General features: G+C 36.7%; 1 protein-coding gene across 3 annotated transcripts in view; it reads left to right on the forward strand.

The window, feature by feature from the left end:
- The window catches only part of ZNF654 (zinc finger protein 654), an 87,215-nt gene that overhangs the window by 3,761 nt on the left and 61,255 nt on the right, over window positions 1-22,199 (forward strand). For all 3 annotated transcript variants that reach the window (XM_003783931.3, XM_023509708.1, XM_023509707.1), the window contains exon 2: window positions 17,877-18,022. Coding sequence is in view for 2 of the 3 variants with exons in the window: in XM_023509708.1 (XP_023365476.1) it covers window positions 17,877-18,022 (146 nt within the window). In the remaining variant the exon portion in view is untranslated. The remainder of the gene's footprint in view (window positions 1-17,876; window positions 18,023-22,199) is intronic.

Consider the following 22,199-nt stretch of genomic DNA (forward strand, 5'->3'; position numbering starts at 1 on the left):
TCTCTCTTGTAAAATCTTCTGAGGAGTTAAGAGGGATGTTAGAGACAATATGTACGTAGTTGACAGTCTGTATCTCATAATAAACTTTAGAGAAAATTTAAAATTAAATTATTTAAAAAATTTTAACTATTTAAAATAGTTATAATTTTTTTTTTTTTTTTTTGGACAAAGTCTTACTTTGTTGCCCTTAGTACAGTGCTGTAGCTTCATAGCTCACGGCAACATCAAACTTTTGGGCTCAAGTGATTCTCTTGCCTCGGCCTCCCAAGTAGCTGGGACTACAGGCTCCTGCCACAACGCCTGGCTATTTTTAGAGATGAGGTCTCCCTCTTGCTTAGGCTGGTCTCAAACTGTGAGCTCAGTCAGTCCCCCCACCCCTACCTCCTAGAGTGCTAGGATTACAGGCATGAGCCACTGTGCAGGCCTATAATTCTTAAATATTGTTATTTAACTAGAAAAGCTGAATGCCCCTGTTGAAGCACAGTGATTTGCAAAAGAACTACCATTTTCTCTGTGGTAGGGGTTTCCAGAATTTTTTTGTTTCATACATTTGGCAATGTCAATAGTTTATATTTGTGTGTGTGTGTTTTAATTTGAGACAGAGTTTTACTCTGTTAGGTAGAGTGCTATGGCTTCATAGCTCACAATAACCTCAAACTCTTGGACTTGAGCAATCCTCTTGCCTTCTCCTTTTGAGTAGCTAGGACTACAGGTGCCCAACACAAGGCCTGGGTAGGGTTTTTTTTCTATTTTAGTAGAGATGAGATCTTGCTCTTGCTCTTGCTCAGGCTGGTCTTGAACTCCTGAGCTCAAGTAATCCACCCACTGTGGCCTCCCAGAATGCTAGATTACAGGCGTGAGCCACCGCACCTGGCCAGGAGATATTTTTGATTGTCTTGACTGGGGTATGCTATTGGCATAAAGACCAGAGATATTGCTGAACATCCTACAGTGCACAGGATATGCCTGCTACACTCTGTGGATACTTCATGTCTGTAATGCTGATACAAATGGCAAAAAAGTATTTAATGATGCTTAAATAATTTTTAAGTAACTACTGTGGGCTAGGTTTTGTAATAGGGCAAAAATCTGAAGAGGCAATTTTAATAGAAGAAAAGGTTTGCCTCATTGTTTCTTTTCTTTCTCTTTTTTTTTTTTTGCATTAAAAAAAATTTTTTTTTTGAGACAGAGCCTAAAGCTGTCCCCCTGGGTAGAGTGCCGTGGCGTCACAGCTCACAGCAACCTCCAACTCCTGGGCTCAAGCGAGTCTCCTGCCTCCACCTCCCAAGTAGCTGGCATTACAGGCACCCTCAACGATGCTTGGCTATTTTTGGTTGCAGCCTTCATTGTTGTTTGGCAGGCCTAGGCTGGATTTGAACCCGTCAGATCAGGTGTATGTGGCTGGCGCCTTAGCCGTTTGAGCCACAGACGCCGAGCCATGCCTCACTGTTTCATAAAATACATACTAATCTTTCTTTAGAGAAATGAAAATGTAGTTGTTTTAAGAAAAACAACTTTTATTTCTTGGTCTTGGTATAGAATTTAATGAATACTTACAGGTATATGAATAGTTTTTTCAAAGTATATCTGTAGTATATTTTTACCAACTCTTGCTATTAATTGGAATTACTTTTTAAATTTACCTTTAATTTTTGTCAATGTACATAGTTTTAAAAAGTTAGACAAGGCCTAAAATCAGGATTTGCATTTTGCTGCTATAGAGATCTGACCTAAGTGGCTAAACAAGGTAGACATTATTTCTCATGTAAAGTCTTGGTAGGTAGTGTAGGGATGGTATGGTACTCTTATCACCATTGTACAATCATTTGCTTTTTTTTTTTTTTGAGATAGTCTCACTTTATCACCCTAAGTAGCGTGCTGTAGTGTCACAGCTCACAGCAACCCCCAACTCCTGGGGTTAGGCAATTCTCTTGCCTCAGCCTCCTGAGTAGCTGGGTCTATAGGCACCTGCCACAACGCTCAGCTATTTTTTGTTGCAGTTTGGCTGGGGCCAGGTTTGAACCTGCCACCCTCAGTGTATGGGGCTGGCGCCCTACCCACTGAGCCACAGGCGCCGCCCCATTTGCTCTGTTTTTCTTATCAGTCAGTCATCCTTGTCATCCCATCCTGAGTTTGTCTCATGATCTGGGGTAGTTGCTGAAGTTCCAGGCATCGTATCTGACTTTCAGGTGGCAAGAACTGGGTATCTCTGTGGGGTGAGCCCAAAACAACTTGCCCTAAATTTTACCCAGTGAAAAATTTTTACTTGTTAGCTATTCCCATCTGAAAAAAATGTTAGGAGAATTTTTTTTTAAAGTTTTGTTTTTCCTTGGTTGGCACATGCATATCATTCTTTTAGTAAGGAAGGAAATAAACAAAAATGGATACTATAAAAGCTACCAGTTAGTTTTTTTTTGGGGTGGGGGGGTAAAGGCACAGCTTATAGTAAAAAATAGCAGTGATCCTCTATCCCTTCTTTTCCCTACTTTATCTTCAGAGACATGCAGTTCTTTTAGATATTTACCTCCTTGTTTATAAATATTTTTTTTCCCTAGTTGTAGATGTGATCAGTTGTCCTAGCTGAACTAGAAGATAGGAACTGTGTCACCATCTCACTTTCGGGCCTGTTCAGTGTGTATACTTGATTTTACCCTGTTTTCTCTATGCCCTCTTCCCTCTATCTCTCCTCCTCTCTTTGTGACTGAGTATCTTACAGTTCAGTGTTTCCATAGAATTAGGAGTTAGTTTCCATTGTTTGCTAGGAGAGGAGATCTGAGGGAGATTTTCAACTGATCTTTGTGTTTTTGAATCTTTTTTTACTTCTACTATCAGAGGTATGTCGTGGTGCTTCAAGTTCCTGAGATTTTCTTAGGGTTCTGGGGTGGATTCAAGCATGCATCACCGTGTTCCTGAACTCCCTCCATTTGTGAATTTGATTTAAGGTTCTCAGGTCTCTTAAATCAGTTACCACTCATTCATCTAATTTCAAACTACCCAAAGACATCTCTCTTTTCTCATGGCTGTTTTTTAGGCTTTTTAAAACAAATTTATTTTTACTGTTATTTACTAAAGTTTTCAAGTGGAATTAGAAGTAAATGTGTGTTCAGTCAGCCACATTTAACTAGAAATCTCAAATTAGTTTTCTAGTTCAATGAAGAATAGATATGGAAGATTATGAAAAAGAAGATATTGGAAATAATTCAGAGTGATTTATTTACTTTGCAAAAGGAGTATGCTGCTTTCTGATTTTAGAGCTAGAAATAATTCCATTGTATTGATTTACTTTATGTGCTTTTTTGGGCAAAATTGCTTTTATTTCAAATTGCAGATCAAAATTTTTTAGCTTTTTAAAAAATGGTTTGCAATATTTGGGACACTAATTTGGACACATATTTGGGTACATTTGGGACATTTCCAGTATTCATAAAAGGTAAAATCTATGAAAAGACATTAACTTATTATAATTAGGAAAAACAAAACAAAGTGAACCTTAGATCTTGAGGGATGTATTTGGGGAAATAAATGCTTTTTTTGTTGTTGTTTAGTGCTTTTTTTTTTTTTTTTTTTAGGTTGACTTTCAGAGTTGAATAACACTAATTGTTCATAAGGACATTTTAATAAATCATTGAAAACAACCTCAATGACCTGAGTTAGGAGACATACAATAGAATCTTATGTCCCTTACCCCCCAATAATTACGTTTTTAAGGAATATTTCTATGGGAAACTATAGTATATAATAACTGAAAAGATAGCAGGAACAGTTGATTTCACTTTTGTAAATAAAAAAGATTGAAGAGAAAGTTGTTAGTGATGAATAACTTCTTAGTAGTATGCTTAAGGCTGAAATTTTTTCTTTATATTTGTTTATTTTTAGGTTTAAAAAAATCAAACCTACTACCTTTATAATCAAAGAAAAAATAAAATATAAAAGTATACATTTCATTTTTCTTTCCCTCCCTCACAGATTGTTTATCTTCTACAAATAAATGCAAGATTATCTTTGAGTATTATGAAATTTTTATTGTTTTCCAAAAATAGATGATTTTTTAAAGATGAATGGGTTAAGTGACCCTATTAAGGTCATTTTAGGTTGACCAATGAGGTCCTAAGCTTGAATGACTTTTGAAAAAATTATTTTTATTATTATTTTTTATTAAATCATAACTTTGTACACTGATGCATTTATGGGGTTTAGCGTACTGCTTTGATATACAATGTGAAATGCTTACATTGAACTAATACATCCATCACAATTATGCTCATTTCTTTCTTTCTTTTCTTTTTTTTTGCAGTTTTTGGCTGGGGCTGGGCTTGAACCCACCACCTCCGGCATATGGGGTCAGTGCCCTACTCCTTTGAGCCACAGGCACCACCCTATACTCACTTTTTAATAGTTTTGAAATGTACCATTGTATCATGCACATTAGGTAAGGTCCCCCCAAATACCCTCCCTCATCCTGTGTCCCCCCTCTCTCTCCTCTTCCTTTCTACTTTCTGGAATATAGTTACATTTTGCTATTCATATGAATGTGAAGGTGATTATGTATTGATTTCATAGTAGTATTGAGTACATTGGATACTTTATTTTCTATTCTTGGGATACTTTACTAAGAAGAATACGTTCCAGCTCCATCCAAGTAAACATAAATTGACTGACTTTTTATATGCAGTCTTTCGTTAGATGCATGAGTATTTCTACTTTCTAAATAACCACTTACTGCATTGCTTTAAATATATATATATATCTTGGCTCAGTGCCTGTGGCTCAGGTGGCTAAGGTGCCAGCCATGTACACCTAAGGTGGCAGGTTCAAATCCAGTCCGGACCCGCCAAAACAACAATGACGGCTGCAACCGAAAAATAGCCGGGCATTGTGGCGGGTGCCTGTGGTCCCAGCTACTTGGGAGGCTAAGGCAGGAGACTCGCTTGAGCCCAGGAGTTGGAGGTTGCCGTGAGCTGTGATGCCACGGCACTCTACCCAGGGTGACAGCTTGAGGCTCTGTCTCAAAAAAAAAACAAAAACAAAAACATATAAATATATATATATATATATATCAATTTTAGCTTGTAGATAAAATGGTAAGAGAAAATATTTTTAAGTGGAGTTCATTGCTTCTAAGTTTTTTTTTTAAGAGACAGAGTGTCACTTTGTTACCCTTGGTAGAGTGCCATGGCGTCACAGCACACAGCAACCTGCAGCTTTTGGGCTTAGGCAATTCTCTTGCCTCAGCCTCCCAAGTGGCTGGGACTACAGGCACCTGCCACAACATCCAGCTTTTTTTTTTTTTTTTTTTTTTGTTGCAATTTGACTGGGGCCAGGTTCCAACCCACCACGGTATATGGTGCCGGCACCCTACTCACTGAGCATAGGTACTGCCAGCTTCTAAGTTTTTAAATGATACCCCCATTTTGCAGTTCTGCCATACAGAAGTAAGGCACCAGTTGTACTGTTACTATTGGCATGATTTTTTTTTATTTTCCTGTCAAAATGTGCAAAACTATACCTTGACAATTGCAACCAAAACAAAAAGGAAAATTTTAAATTTAACTTGAGAAATCAATTGTAAAATGTATATGATTAGGTATATGAAAAAATATGATCAATAAAGTCTAGACCAGTGGTTCTCAACCTTTGTAATGCCTTGGTCCTTTAATATGGTTCCTCATGTTGTGGTGACCCCCAACCATAAAATATTTTTGTTGATTGAGGGTCACCACAACATGAGGAACCGTATTAAAGGGTCACAGCATTAGGAAGTCTGAGAACCACTGGTGTAGACAATTGAGTGACATTTTAAATGTATAGTGATGTGTAACGTTAAAGATATTAGAGGATGGTGGGACACTGGTGGCAAAAACTGTGAGAGAAAGTTGATTTGTAAAGTACTATAAGATTCTAAAGTTCAGCACATTAATACTGCATTGTCCACTCTTCCAAGCTCTAGGGAAAACAAAAGTAACTAAAAGACTCTGCATCTAATCAGTAGATTTTTGTCTAAGCTTGTCGGTTATATAATGCACTGGAGATGTAGTGGTAAGCAAACAGGTATTGTCCCTGTTTTTGTTTTCAGTTACAAATTTGATAAGTGCTATGAAGAAAAGGTAAGTAACAATACATGGAGGCTAATTAGAGCCTTGATTATTTTTTGATTCTTGGGCAAGTTCAGCTCTGTTGAGATTCTTTGGTTTAGTTTGAACTTGTTGAATTTAAGTGCCTTTCCCTCATCCAAGGAGAGATCTTAAAGATAGTTGGATTTACAGACACCAGAGTTCAGAAGGAGATCTGGTTATCATCTGTCAATGGTATTTGAAACATTATGTGTAAATGAGCTCATATAAGGAGAGAGCTAAGATGAAGACAAGAAGAGGACTTAAGACTGAAACTTGTTAAATGGCTCAGTAGGAAAAGATGAGTCTTCAAATGAAAACAGAGAAGGATTAAAGAAGTTGGAGAAAACCAGAGAATTCTGGTGTCCCAGAAGGCAAGGTTAGAGAGAATGTTTCAGGATGAGGTGTATGTTACTTGGCATCCCAAACTATTGAGATTTAAGTATTGAATTAACATGAAGTCTTAGTGGTTCTAAGCAAAGCAGCTTTGATGTAGTGATGAGATCAGGAATCAGGCGGGAGTATTTCAAATGGATCACTAATGAATGGGAGGTAAAGCAGTAGAGAGTAAGTATAAATAACCTATAATGGAGAAGGAAGGATATGGGTGATAATTAGAGGGATTGCAAATTGAAGGAAGGATTTTGTTTTGTAAGGAATTGATTTTGTTTTTTAAGGAAATTGATGAGAATGGGTATGTTTAAAATTTGAAGAGGGTGGCCTGCATGGGTGGCTCACACCTGTAATCCTAACACTTTGGGAGGTCAAGTCCCGTGGATTGCCTGAGCTCAGAGGCTTGAGACCAGCCAGAGGCAGAGTGAGACCCCCGTCTCTAAAAATAGCCAGACATTGTGCCAAGGCACCTGTAGTCCCAGCTACTAGGGAGGCTGAAGCAGGAGAATCGTTTGAGCTCAAGAGGTTGAGGTTGCTGTGAGCTATGACACTACAGCACTCTACCAAGGGCAACAAAGTGAGACTCTGTCTCCAAAAAAAAAAAAAAAATCCTGAAGAGAGTGATTTGAAAGGAAGATATAAATCTATAAAAGAAAGGATAATCCATGGTATAATATTCCTGAAAGGAAGGGCAAGATGGGAAGCACAATTGGAGAAATGGTTTACTTTATATAGGAGATTTTTGGTAGCAGGAAGGTTTATCTGTTGAGAATACATGAAGGTTTAAGGAGAAGAGAGGTCTAAAATGGTAGTTGCTTAGAGAGATGGATTGAATTGACCTACAGAACAATTTGCATTTTCTGATTATGAATGTAGAGTGATCACTAGTTTGTACCTTTATCTTATCTAAGTGAAGGCATGGAGAACACGAATGAGTTACATGCATTTGGAATTGACTATGATTGATCAGTTAATTGACTTTGAGAAAGAAGGAGACAGGTTCATTGGCTCCATTTGTGGCGAAACATAGTGAAGAAAAGTGAAGGGAGAAAATACAGAAGGAAGAAAAGTGGTTATGTCAGTAGATATTAATAGACAGGTGCATGGCGTTGACCTGTATACTATAAAAATATCTATGTATATAAATGTGTACAGATAATGTCCTAAAACATGTACATAGTTTTTTATTTATTTATGATTTTGTAGAGATAGAGTCTCATTTTGTAGCCCCCGGTAGAGTGCTGTGGTGTCACACAGCTCATAGCAACCTCCAACTCCTGGGCGCAGGTGATTCTCTTGCCTCAGCCTCCCGAGTAACTGGGACTACAGGCACCTGCCACAACACCTGGCTATTTTTTTGTTGCTATTTGGCCAGAGCCAGGTTTGAACCTGCCACCCTCGGTATATGGGGCCAGTGCCCTACCCATTGAGCCACAGGTGCCACCCTACATAGGTTATTAATATATATTTCTAAATCGAAATTTACTGACACTACCAGTATGTTTTGGTTATTCTAAAGTTGAACTATTATGAATACTACTCACTTTTGCCAGTGATTGAATGTGTGTGTTATGTTTTAATACCTGGAAAATTTTATTGAAATGCTTTATATATGGATATATGTATTTAACTCATTTTGAGTGGTTTTCACCTATCAGGAACTGTGATAAGTCCTTTAAATGTTTTATCTCATTTATGCCACTACTTACAAGGTATGTGCTGTCAACTTTCCTTTCATAGATTAGGAAACTAGGATAGATTAAAGGCTTGACTAAGTTATGTAGCTGGTATATGACAATCAGACTGGAATCTGGCCAACTTGACTATCAAGAGCCAGCCTGTGTACTTAATCACAGCAATATACATCACATATACATTTTATTATATATAGGAATTTGCATTTGGTATCTGTCGTAGCATCTGTGCATGTATACTGTAGCATTAGTAAAGCAGTTTTGATTGAGTAGAAGTAGTGGAATGGATGCTGATTAAAAAAGATCAATAAATTGTAGTATATGTACACTATGGAATATTATGCAGCCTTAAAGAAAGATGGAGACTTTACCTCGTACATGTTTACATGGATGGAGCTGGAACATATTCTTCTTAGCAAAGTATCTCAAGAATGGAAGAAAAAGTATTCAATGTACTCAGTCTTACTATGAAACCAATTTGTAGCTTTCTTATGAAAGCTATAACCCAATTATAGCCCAAGAAGAAGAGGAAAGGGGAGAAAGAGGGGAGGGGAGGGGGGAGGATGGGTGGAGGGAGAGTAATTGGTGGGACCACACCTACAGTGCATCTTACAAGGGTACATTTAAAAAAAAGATTCCAGGGGCCAGGTGTGGTGGCTCACGCCTGTAATCCTAGCACTCTGGGAGGCTGAGGCAGGTGGATTGCCTGAGCTCATGGATTTGACCTCATCTCTAAAAATAAACAGGTGAGACCTCCTCTCTAAAAATAGCCGGGCATTGTGGCTGGTGCTTGTAGTCCCAGCTACTTGGGAGACTCAGGCAAGAGAATCGCTTGAGCCCAAGAGTTTGAGGTTGCTATGAGCTGTGACGCCATGGCACTCTACCAAAGGCGATAAAGTGAGACTCTGTCTCAAAAAAGAAAAGGAGAGCAACTGGAACATCTAAAATAGTTGAGTATCTTTTTATCTCATACATGCTATCATTTATTCATAAAAATAATATTTTCAGTGGCTATGAAATGACCTAGAAAAATATAATTATAACTCAGAAAAATTAGGTGAAAAAATTTGCTTGTAAAAGGGCTTATAAAATGTGGATAGAAATAGTTCATTACTATTCTACTTATGTCTGGATTTTAGAGGGGGAAAGTGTTTTATTTATATTTTATTTTATTTTATTTTTTATTTTTCTTTATTGCCCTCTGTAGAGTATACTGTGCCGTCACAGCTCACAGCAACCTCCAGTTCCTGGGCTTAGGCAATTATTTTGCCTCAGCTTCCTGAGTAGCTGGGACTACATGCGCTTGCTACAACACCTGGCTATTTTTTTGTTGCAGTTTGGCCAGGGCTGGGTTTGAACCCACCACCCTCAGTATATGGGGCTGGCACCCTACCTACTGAACCACAGGAGCTGCCTGGGTAAAGTGTTGTAAAGAAAAATCAAATGAAATATTTAACTAGAAGCAGGATTTCTTTTATTTTATTATTATTTTTTTTTGAGACGGAGCCTCAAGCTATCCCCCTGGGTAGAGTGCCATGGCATCACAGCTCACAGCAACCTCCAACTCCTGGGCTCAAGCGAGTCTCCTGCCTCAGCCTCCCAAGTAGCTGGGACTACAGGCACCCGCCACAACGCCTGGCCATTTTTGGGTTGCAGCCATCATTGTTGTTTGGTGGGCCCGGGCTGGGGATTGGAACCCGCCACCTTAGGTGTATGTGGCTGGCGCCTTAGCCGCTTGAGCCACAGGCGCCGAGCCAGAAGCAGGATTTCTTGATGGTGATCCAAAAGAGCCATTGGTATATTTCAGAAAGTCTGAAAACCCTCTAAAGTTATTTACAAAAAGCTGTGTTTCCATGTTCTTGATAAGCAGGTTCAAGGTTTTTTTTTTTTTAAAATCAAATTTTCTTGTTAATTTCAAAACTTGCCAAAGAAGATATCTCAACAATAACCCAAACACAATGAAAAGTTATGAACCTTTACAATAAGCCGTTGTGGCATAAGGCACACTGCCTGTTGTTTTACAAATAAATTTTATTGGATTTCTCCATTTATTTCTGTATCTTCTGTGGCTGCTTTCTTGATCCAGCAGCAGAGTTGAGTAGTTCAGATAGAGAATGTATGGTCCATAAGCTATTTTCTGGTCCTTTAAGAAAAAGTATGTCAGTCCCTGTCCTAAATTCTCATTTATTCTTTGCAACAACCCTATTAGGGTACTATTTTTATTCTTATTTTATGAATGATGGAGCTGAGACTCAGAGAGATTAAGCAACTACCCCCAAGACACACAGCTAAAAAAGGAATATATCTCAAAATATTAATACTGCTTACATGTGGGCAGTGCAATGATGGGTGATTTTTTTCTCATCTATTATTCATTTTTACTATAATGAATATAATATTATAATTAGAAATGTGGGGAAGGTATAAAAACTTACATAGAACAAAGTTATGAGAATATTAAAACCTGTTTCATCTTTTTGAAATTTATTACTTTGATTTCCTACATTTTATCATGTGTTTATAAACTTAGAATGGATATGTAGTTTTGTTCTCCTTCTTGGTATTTGACTCTTATTATTCAGCCCCTTCTCAACTCTTGATTTTTATGAGGAAAAAATAGTTCTGTTATCTCTAGCTTCATAATAACTTCTGTATTAACTGAAGCCATTTTCTCCTTTAACTTTTGAGATTGTCTTCTCTTTTATATTTAAAAGTTAACTTCAACAGCTATTAAGTGCTCATAACTTAGTAAGTGCTCATGAAATGCTATATGTGTCTGTTAGAGTACATAAATTATTCTTAATATCAGTTGAATTATCTTTAAATATCCTAGGCATAGATCTTGATACATATAGTGTATCTACAATAAAAGTGTTGTAGATGGTATTCTTCCAACAAAAGTATATACTATGTGAAAAGTATCATTTAGTAATTATATGGGATTAAAAGAGGAAAAAGTCACAACCTGTGACACAACCCATGCCCACTGAATTATCTCCTAAGGGGAAAAAATATATCTGACTACTACTTCTATTGTTATGCCCTATCTAGCCCATAATTTTCTTTCCCTTGGATTATCTTATTTCCTTGTTTCCAATTTGTAGTTTATTCTTACATAGCAGCCAAAGTGATCCTTTCAAAGATATGCGTGAGATCACTCACAAACTTTCCATACTTTTGTATCAAAATAGGTAGGGGGATCTGGTAGAGGTTTTTAAGTAAGTTCAAATCTCTCAGGTAAATGACATCCCAGTACTATGGGGGACAGGGAACACTTTGCATAGAATCACAGTAATGTTTGAAGAAACAGAGAACTGAAGAGATGCTATCAGTCTGGATATGGGCAAATATTCTGGTTATTTTCTTTTTTTTTTTTAAACGAGGGTTATGGGACTAGAAGACCACTAAAGTAGTATAATATTGAGTGAAATTATTGAGTAGTTTATTAAATAAATAAATGGTGGTTCACAGTTAGAAAAGGGCATCTTTATCTCTCGTCATCACTATGGGTTCAATAAATCAGATCATTCTAAATTTTTATTTCTACTTTAGTTTTTTAATAATGAGATTACTGGTAATAGAGGAATATGTGAACTTCAGCATTTTATTTTCTTTTTACAAAATTTCTTGTGCTATTCTTCCGGACACATGGAGAAATGGGGAGCTCATTAGTATTAGTAACTAATTGAACACTATTGCCAAAGGATCTGAACTTGGCCCTATTATTATGTGTTGTGTCTGTGTATTTTTTGAATACAACTTTAATGATAAAATGAAAAAATTCTTCAGATTTATAGGTGATTCAAACTGAGAGGAAAGGCTAATGCATTGGTTAGAAATGCAGTACTGAAGGTTTGGGCTGAAACTGAAAATGGGAAAATAAGAAGGATTAATGTATAGTTATTTTACAAAAAATCAGCTATAAAATTATGGGATGTAGGAAGACTCGTTTAATAGCAATCTGTGTGAAAAATATACAGCATTTTTGCTAACTCAAAATCAATAAAACCTATGGTAAGCTCAAGCTCTATTAATATAATCATATAGTCAAAAACAGGGAGGTGAAATTCCCGCTGATTCTGACTAGGAGTTGCCTGGAGTCCATTCTGGAGACCAAATTTAAGAGGAACCGTGGACAGTTTGGAGTGTGAACAGGATATGCTAATAAGCTCTCTTAGGTTGGTCCCCTTTTCTTATATCCCTCCCATCTTTTTTAACATTTTGTTATTTTCTGGCACCACAAGATAATTCTAGGCTCATCTTGTAATTTTCCTGCCGCAGCCCTGGAGTCAACTGCTTCTCCAGTTCCTTTTATTGGAGAGTAGTGTTTAAAGACCAAGATTTGGGCACTAAGCACATTTGTTACTAGTGTAGAGTCATTACTTTTAAGCCCTCTCAGGGAACAAGGCTAGAAAATATTTTTATATAAAGTATCTGCATTACAAATGAATAACATAATATTAAAGAGATCAGAGAAAAGGCTAACCTTATGCTTATTAAAAACCTTATTTTAGGCCAGGTGCAGTGGCTCAGGCCTATAATCCTAACATTCTGGGAGGCCTAGGTAGGTGGTTTTCCTGAGCTTAGGAGCTGGAGACCAGCCTGAGCAAGAGTGAGACCTGTCTCTTCTTCTTTTTTTTTTTTTTTTGCCATTTTTGGCTGGGGCTGGGTTTGAACCTACCACCTGTGGCACATGGGACCAGCACCCTACCCTTTTGAGCCACAGGCGCCGCCCAAGACCTGTCTTTTCTAAAAGAAGAAATATTAGGCACACCTATAGTCCCAGCTACTCAGGAGGCTGAAACAAGAGAATAACTTGAGCCCAAGAGTTTGAAGTTGCTGTGAGCTATGACACCAAGGTACCCTGACCTAGGGCAACAGAGAGAGACTCTGTCTCAAAAACCAAAAACAAGAAAAAGGAAAGACAAAAAATTACCAAAAATCTTAAGGGTTTAGAAATATGTATTAGGTGAGCCTAATACATAGATTATCTGTGTTCAAAAGATTCATACAGGTATGTATTATAGACCTTTAAAGCTCCTAGAATGAGGGGTAACATATCATCTGGTTTGTTATGTAGATTTAGAAAGTGGCTGGATTGACTACAAACAAGTGATGGAATTTATATTATTGAACAGCTTGATTGACACCTATGAACTGTGAGGTATTAAATCACGTGAACTGGGCAGCGCCTGTGGCTCTATGGATAGGGTGCCGGCCCAATATACTGAGGGTGTGTGTTCGAACCTGGCCCTGGCCAAACTGCAACAAAAAATAGCTGGGCGTTGTGGTGGGTGCCTGTAGTCCTAGCTGCTCTGGAGGCTGAGGCAAGAGAATCACCTGAACCCAGGAGTTGGAGGTTAATGTGAGCTTTGATACTACAACACTCTGGCACTCTACTGAGGACGACAGGGTGAGACTGTCTCCAAAAAAAAAAAAAAAAATAAAATAAATATAAAACCTTTGGGGAGGTGCCTGTGGCTCAAAGGAGTAGGGCGCTGGCCCCATATACCCAAGGTGGTGAGGTCAAACCTGGCCTGGCCAAAAACTGCAAAAACAAAAACAAACAAAAAAAAAAGTGTGAACTGTGAGGTATTTGAAGTAATGAAAGTTGATGGGAGAGTCAGAGAAGATAGTGGCAGGGATTTGAATAGCCAGCTAATAGAAATAAAGTCATGCTTGATACTATGTAAATTATTTAGTCTATTAATTTACCTGGATTTAGATATAAAGATCATTGTTTGCTTGGTGACAAACTATTTAGTAGTCTTTATTGTTACATTACAAAAAAGCAAAGAAAGCTCAGTTAAGAAACAGTAAACCACATTTAGCTAATTACTTTTGGTATTTTTTGAGTTCCTAAACACCACAGACTGGCTGTCTTAAACAACAGAAATTTATTTTCTCACAGTTCTGGAGGCTGGAAGTGTTAGATCTGGGTGCCAACGTGGTCAGATTCTGAATACCCTCTTCCTGGCTTGCAAATGGCTGCCTTTTTGCTGTGTGCTCACATGGTCTTTCTTTGGTTCATGTGTTGGTGGAGTGGTGGTGGGAAGGAGAAAGAGAAAGACAGTTAGAGAAAGATCTCCCCCTCTCTTTTTATAAGGCCACCATCCAACTGGAATATGATTGTACTTTATGACCTCATTTCGCCTTAATTACTTTCTAAAAGCCCTATCTCCAAATACAGTCACATTGAATTTTGGGAGAACATGATCCAGTCAGTCCTTAACAATTTAGATGATGTATCTTAATGTTTCTAAATGATTAATATAATTTTAACTTAATAGGTTTACATTAAGTAGACATTTTGACATTTTTGACAGAAAATGAGTCTGTGCTCACTTTCACATTAATTTTCTTTGGTAAATTAAGATATGACATTATATAGATATGCCATATTCCATTTAGAGCAGGGAATATGCTCCTGTAAATGAGAGTGCTGCGAAAGTGCTGCAGGATCATTAGAATAGTGCAGCATTTTTCTTGGGCAGTACCTTTGCTCATCTTTTTAATTCCCCTTATGTTATGGTATGGATTTCTGGCCTTGGAGATATATATATATATAGCTTCTTTATATATATATATGTAGCTTTATATATATATATATATAGCTTCTTTATATATATATGTAGCTTTATATATATATATATAGCTTCTTTATATATATATATAGCTTCTTTCAGCAGAATTCACAGTGTCTGTAAATACTCATTATAGTAATGTTTATTCCCTTCAAAATGACGAAAGAGTTTCTTTCTATTAATCCCTAAAAGATTGCTGACCTTGATCCTCTGTTTTTTAGACCATTTTCTTTAGGTATTTATTTATTTATTTATTTTTGAGACAAAACCTCAAGCTGTCACCCGGGGTAGAGTGCTGTGGCATCACAGCTCACAGCATCCTCCAACTCCTGGGCTTAAGTGATTCTCTTGCCTAAGCCTCCCAAGTGGTAGCTGGGACTATAGGCGCCCACCACAACGCCTGGCTATTTTTTGGTTGTAGTTGTTGTTGTTTGGCAGACCCAGGCTGGATTCAAACCTGCCTGGTGTATGTGGCTCTGGTGTATGTGGCTGGCGCCTTAGCTGCTTGAGCTACAAGGTAGCTCAAGGCCTTTAGGTATTTAGAACTGTAGGAAGGGTGGATTTGTAAGATCCAGATAAATACTATTACTGTTATTTGTGGCACTTTCATTGTTATTTTGGTCACTACTATGTTAATGGTGACCTATCAGAATACCAACAAAGCAAATGAAAGAAAAGTGAAGCTGTGTTGCTTACTGCGTTATAATCTGATAGGATACATTCTGATTGTATTATAGATTCAATTCTTATTGGCTGAGTGTTTATGAATAGCATTCAGGAGAAAAATTTCTAGGTAACTGGGCCCCTGTAATATTAATTGTTTTATATATTTTAAGGAAAGTATTTTGAAGAGAAATAGTGGCTTAATGAATTAGCAATGCCTGGCATGACATTTAGCAATATGAGAAGATAGGTAAATTCAAGTTAATTTTGTTTATGTCCCAAGGGCATTGTGACAAATCTATTGGTGGTATTGCCCCCAAAGATTTTTTTGGTGTTAGGCTATTAGCTACCAGGCAATGCAGTGGTAGCTGAATCTGAGTGAATGCAGGAAGCTATAGTGAGAACAGAATCTGAGAAAGCAAAAAGGTTCTCTTGCAAAGAGAGAATCAACCTGTAAGTAGGAAATGAAAAAAGTGGCAAGTAAACATGGATTATGGCAAATTATATAACACCGGGGACAAGAAAAATACGAAGCTGGTCAGATACTTATTTTTTATTTGGCACCAGAGCAGTAGTATAGTGACCAGAAAAACACAATAAAACTGGTCAAAGGCTGGTGAAGAGAAAATTTAGAGCCAGGGAACCACTGTTTGTCTAACATTCCTTCTTCTTTGGCCTGTGGTGGTTTGTATAGGTTTGTCCTACTCCTTAGTAGTAATGTTTAGTTTCCAGCTAGAGAGACTTGCAAAATCTAGAAGGGATAGAAGTTCACAGAGATAATCTCCTGTCACTTCCTTTTTTATCTGTATATGTCCCCCCAAATTTTGGTAACATGTGCTAGGTACTTGGTATTACCATTTGGAATTATTACCAACTGTGAAAAGCCTGACATTTTTTCCAGGTTAGGTTAGTCTATCACAATTTCATGGATGCTTGCAGAAGACATGAAACTCCTGGATCTGAGTGAAGGTCTTTATTAATCATGTAGAGCAAGCAATATGAGTTTTGTGTTTATCATGGTTCTCTTATCCCTCAAGTCTCATAGGGTTGAGGTGAATGGTCCCAGTGGATGTTATAGTCAGTTATTTTTCAGCACAGCTGAGACACCCAAGTTTAAGGAGCTCTGATCTTTTGTAATGATATATAAGCATATCTACCTGATCTTTGCCTTAGAGGGAGACAGTATCTTATTATCAAGGATAGTAAACAGGTTCATTGCTCTGGGGGTAGATATCATCTCTGTCTTTTTGAAGGCTGTTTGCCTGCAATTATCTTTGAAAAGATGAAGTCAGGTTTTTTTTTTAAAAAGTCAAAGTAATGTGAAAGACTCATGGAAAATTGTTTCCTAAAAGGAAATGAATTATGTGAAAAATCCTTTGGGTTCTAAGTGTTCTTGGCTTTTGTATTCTACTCTATTTTTCTCAGCTTTTATATTAGGAGTCAGCAAACTTTTTCCATAAAGGGGCAGGCATTAAATATTTTAGGTTGTGTGAGCCATATGGTTACTGTTACAACTACTGAACTTGAGACACAGTACATAAATGGATAAACCTGGCCATGTTCCAGTAAAACTTTATTTATAGATATCGAAATTTAAATTTCATACAATTTTCACATATCCAAATTGATTTTTTCCCAACCATTTAAAATTGTAAAATCTATTCTTCTCTCATGGTTGTACAGAAATAGATGGCAGGCCAAATTTGGCCTACAGGATTTTGTTACATTGTTTTAATACATTATTTTAATACAATGTTCTTTCATATAAAAGATCATAATGAACATTTTTATGGCAATTGGTGTTTCCAAATGTTTCCTTATGAATTACCCCAACTTAGCTGCAGAAAAAAACCTATAAGATATGCATTACTATCCCCATTTCATGGTAAGGAAACTAATGGATTGAGAAAGAAGACTACCTACCAAAATTCATAAAACTAGTTAAGTGATAGGGCCAGGACTGACTGTATTCAGGACTCTTTCCCGCATAATATGGTGCAGGTTAAATATTGATAATTGGGGTCTTTTAATACTTGTTTGTTGTCAGAACGCTTAGAGTCTTATAAATAATAAAGATAATAATAATGTATGGTCTTTTTTCCCTTTATTATCATTTGTTCTCTAGCTATTTTAATATTTAATAATTGATATTTTGAGAAAATGAGGCATGGGCAGTAAAGAGCATTTGTTAACAAAGTTTTGGCAAAGATTTGACAGTTGAGCAGCATAGTCATCCATATATTTCTTTTCCTAATTTTTAAGAATAATTGATTTTATTTACAGAAGTATACAGTTTAGAACTTTTTCCTCCTTAGTCACCTCTGTTCATGTTGAACTAACACTTTAATTTATCTAGTAAGTTTTACCCAAATTTTAAAACTTGAGATGTGAGAACATTTTCTGTAGTAATATTTGGATTGCTTTCCTATCAGGTGGTTGAAGATTATGCTGGAAGATGGCAGGTCCCTTTGCCACAGCTTCAGGTTCTTCAGACTGCACTTTGTTGTTTTACATCAGCCAGTGCATCATTCCCGGATGAATGTGAGCACGTACAATATGTTTTGAGTAGCCTTGCTGTGTAAGTACTTTTTTACTTCTTATAAATGCATTATTTTTCTTGATGTTGTGTTTGAGAATTATTTTTGATGATTTCTTCTGAGGAAGAAACCTTTCCTAAAGTCTTTCTTCAAAAAGAAATTTTCATTTCTTTGCTTAAATATTTAGGTTTAATTTAGGTTAAATTTTAAAACTAAAATTTAACTCTAAATTTTAGTTATAGAGTTAAATAGAATTGTGTTATACAGACTATTCTGGTCACTAGAAGCATTTTAATTTCTCCTTTTTAGTTCTCCAGATTGCATTGGTAAGGTCTAATGGTAAGTCTTAGAATATAGCAGTTTAGGTGATCAGAGTGAGCAGAAGGACCTAAAATCTGGCCAGAAAGAGGTTAGTAAACTGGCTTTTAAGAATGCTTGTAGAGAACTTTGAATTAAAGATTAGGAACTGAGCACTTGGATTTAATTCTTTTTGGCCTTCCTAGGAGACCACTAAAATTATAGTAAAACAGTTATTTATTTAATTATTGCCTCAAATTGCACTGGTACCATATCAGTTGGTTATAAAATTATTACATTACATTAAGTGCATTAAAAAATATCAGAATTTATCTCATAGGATAAGGATTATTTTATGAAACTCTTGTTTTATTTTAATGTGTATATATGAAGCTGACAGGTTTGTGAACTTATCCTAGAAAAAGTGCTACATACTTCATTGCTGAGTATCACTGCAGTGATGCCTAGAATACTGGAATGTATTAAGTCTTTTTGATTGTAAGTGACAAATAATCTAGATTTAAGAAAATAATTTTAAAAGGTAAGCAGAGAGTGATTTATTAGATAATTAAACCACAAAAAACCAAGGATTGAATTTATTTTAGGATTACCTGAATGCAGAGAAGAAAATAGCATTTACAACTGTTCCCTCTTTTTTGGCTTCATTCTCTCAGGGATGCCAGCAGTTCAGGATTAAGCTTAGTTTATTAATTAAGGGGAAGAAACCCCTTCCCCTCACTTCCAATCCCAAAAATATCTTGGGAAGAATTATTCACTCAGCCTAGGTTATGTGCCCACTGCTTGGAGTGTTGAGGAGAATGTGGTAAGACTTTGGCCAGTCTGCTGAAAGACCCCCTCATGGCTAGGAGAAAGGTGAATACAGTCATGCACTGCATATGACATAGTAGTCACAGAAGATAATGGAGCTGAAAAATTTGTATCACCTATTGATGTAGCTGTCATAACGTAATGCAGCACATTACTTATGTGTTTGTGGTGATACTGGAATAAATAAACATACTCCCCTCCTAGTTTTCTAAAAATACATCACATAGAATTGTGAATAGTGCATAATACTTGATAATAAATGACTGTGTTGCTGATACACACACACACACACACATACACATATACATATATGTATCATTATTTTAGAGTCTACTTCTCCTTATAAAAAAAAGTTAGGCAGGTCTTTCATAAAGTATTCCAGAAGAAGGCATTATTAGCTTAAGAGATGACAGTTCCATGCCTGTTATTGCATCTGAGGACCTTCCACTGGGACAAGGCATGGAGGTGGAAGACAGTGACATTGATGATCCTGATCTTGTATCGGCTGATGCTAATGTGTATGTTTTTTGTATTAGTTGTTGTTGATACAGAATCTCACTTTGTCACCCTGGATAGAGTGCCATGGCATCACAGCTCACAGCAACTTCAAACTCCTGGGCTCAAGCAATTCTCTTCCCTCAGCCTCCCAGAATGCTAGGATTATAGGCATGAGCCATGGTGCTTAGCTGTGTATAAAAAATTAAAAAATTTCAAAAATACAAAATAACTTATAGAAAGGGGTGTAGGGGAAACTGAGCCTTGATCTTTAGCATAAGACTCATTTCTTGCTTGAGAGCCCTGGAGAATCATGAGAATGGCATGTGAGTTGTGTGCATGCAGAAGATCAGAAAACTAGCCTTCAAGAGAAATGTAGGTGAGACGTGTGGCAATAATAATTATGATAAAGATTCTCTAGATTCCAAAGGTCTCTTGATGCTGGAGGCAGAGGTTGTGTTCAAGGTCTGCAGATTTTTGTTTGTTTGTTTGTTTGTTTGTGCATGTGTGTTTTATAACTTCATTTGATGTGTCTGACAATCACCAGTTAGTTCTCATCCATGTTGACTGTAGATTTTTGAAAGTGGTAATAGGTACATAGGTGACCAAAGTATAGAGCTTGTTTGGTGAATCTTCATCTTCATTACATTTTCTGGACAACTCCACATAGATACAGTATGGAACATTCCTTATGTCTTTGGCCCAGACAGTTTTGTTGAGCCTGGTATCAATGCACACATTTGGAGTCCCCATCTCTTTCATGGCAAATTTCTGGATCTCTTTGAACACCTGAGGGGCACACTTCTTGAAGCCCATTCCATGGATATGCTTGTGAATGTTGATGGTGTATTCTCAAGTCACTACTTCATTTTATGGAAGACTGGCCCTGCTTCTTCTCGCCACCCTTCTTTGCTGGAGCCATTCTGCCCGGCCCCAGTTGGAAAGAAAGAGCGCCAAGGATTGTGAGAGGAGGAAAGGGGTGGTTGCCAAATACAACTTCTGGATTGTCCCAAGGTCTACAGTTTTGCAAAAACAAAGGTAGAGACATTCTGACCTTCTCCATCGCCTCCCTAATCAGTGCTAATACCAGACAAGCAGCTTTTTTCTACTTTTTCCTGTCTTATTATAATAAATATGGACCCGAGGTTTACTCTGGAGGGCTCCTCCCAGCGTTCTTCATTCCCCCAACACAGACTCTCTGTATTGAGCCTCTTCAAACCCTTCTTTTGGTGACCCCCAATGCCTTCAAGGGTGTAAAGAAAGAAATGTTTTCATAACAGATGTACAATATGTTTTAAGCTAAGCGTTATTATAAAAGTCAAAAAGCTGCAAAAAATTTTAACAGTTTATAAAAGAAAAAAAGTTGTAATAACGTAAGGCTAATTTATTATTGAAGAAAAAATTTAAATAAATTCATTGTAGCCCAAGTGTACAGTGTTTATTTTTATTTACCGTAATAGAAAGGTTCACTATATTTTCCATTCAGGAAAAAAACAGGGGAAATAGCAATATGCTGGCTCTATTAAAAGAGCAGAAGGTCTGTAACAGTATTTTATTTTACTTAAATAAATATTTAATCAGAAAATTCTTCAAACACTTATTTCATAATAATCTGTTTATTCTGTAAAGGTTTATGCTTGGTTCTGGGGATAAAATGGAAAATAAGAGGGGTACATTCTTGTTCCCAAAGACTTTACAGAGCTAAGGGATATTAAGTAAGCAGTTATATACAATTGTAATTATGAGAGAATTTCAGTGTTTAATGAGAGAGAGCATAACAAGGGACTTGACCTCATCTTGGAGGTCAGGGAAAATTTGTCAGGTGAGCTAACACTTGCTGAACTCTGGAGGAATGATAGAAGTAACTTAGATGAAGGAGCAGATGAGCCTCCTAGGGATAGCAAACAGAATATTCAAGGCACCTGGACAGGAAAAGAGGATATTAATAGATTTTGTTTTATATATATATGCATATGTAAATGCATATAAAATTTCTGCTTGTAGTTTTTTTATGGTTTATATCATGATTTTAAACTTTTTATTCACTTGACACCCTAAATTATTTAGTAATATCTTGTTTAATAATCTAAGATTCTGTCTTATATAAATATTTATAATCTATAAATATATTACATATAAAACATGTAAGCTCCTATATTCTCTGGCACTATTTGTTGTCTGGCATATATTATACCTTCTTTGTAATTATACATACATGTATGCGAAGTTCTGCCTTCTGTTGACTGGGAGACTATAAAAACAAAACTATGGTTTTGCAAAGGTGCTCTTTACAGGAGAGGAAAGTGTATCTGTTTTTATTCATTTGAGTGTTTTTTTAAATGTTAATAGAAATGAAGAGTCATGTAGAAAATTGTCTTAAACTGGCTAATATTAATTTTGTCTTAACTTCATCTGGATTGACTCTCCTTCTATGCTATAATTTCTAAAGAAATTAAGATTTTTGTACTGTGTGTGTTGTGTGCACACTTGTGTGTACCATATGGACCACAAATTCATTTTTCTTTATAGATTAAAAAATGGCCTGAGAAGTTGGGTGGGGTAGTGAATATGACTAGTCTTCCCCCCGCCCCCCCCCCC

The sequence above is a fragment of the Otolemur garnettii genome, unplaced genomic scaffold (genome assembly GCF_000181295.1).
Source record: "Otolemur garnettii isolate 467f Iridium unplaced genomic scaffold, OtoGar3 scaffold00009, whole genome shotgun sequence".
NCBI lineage: Eukaryota > Metazoa > Chordata > Mammalia > Primates > Galagidae > Otolemur > Otolemur garnettii.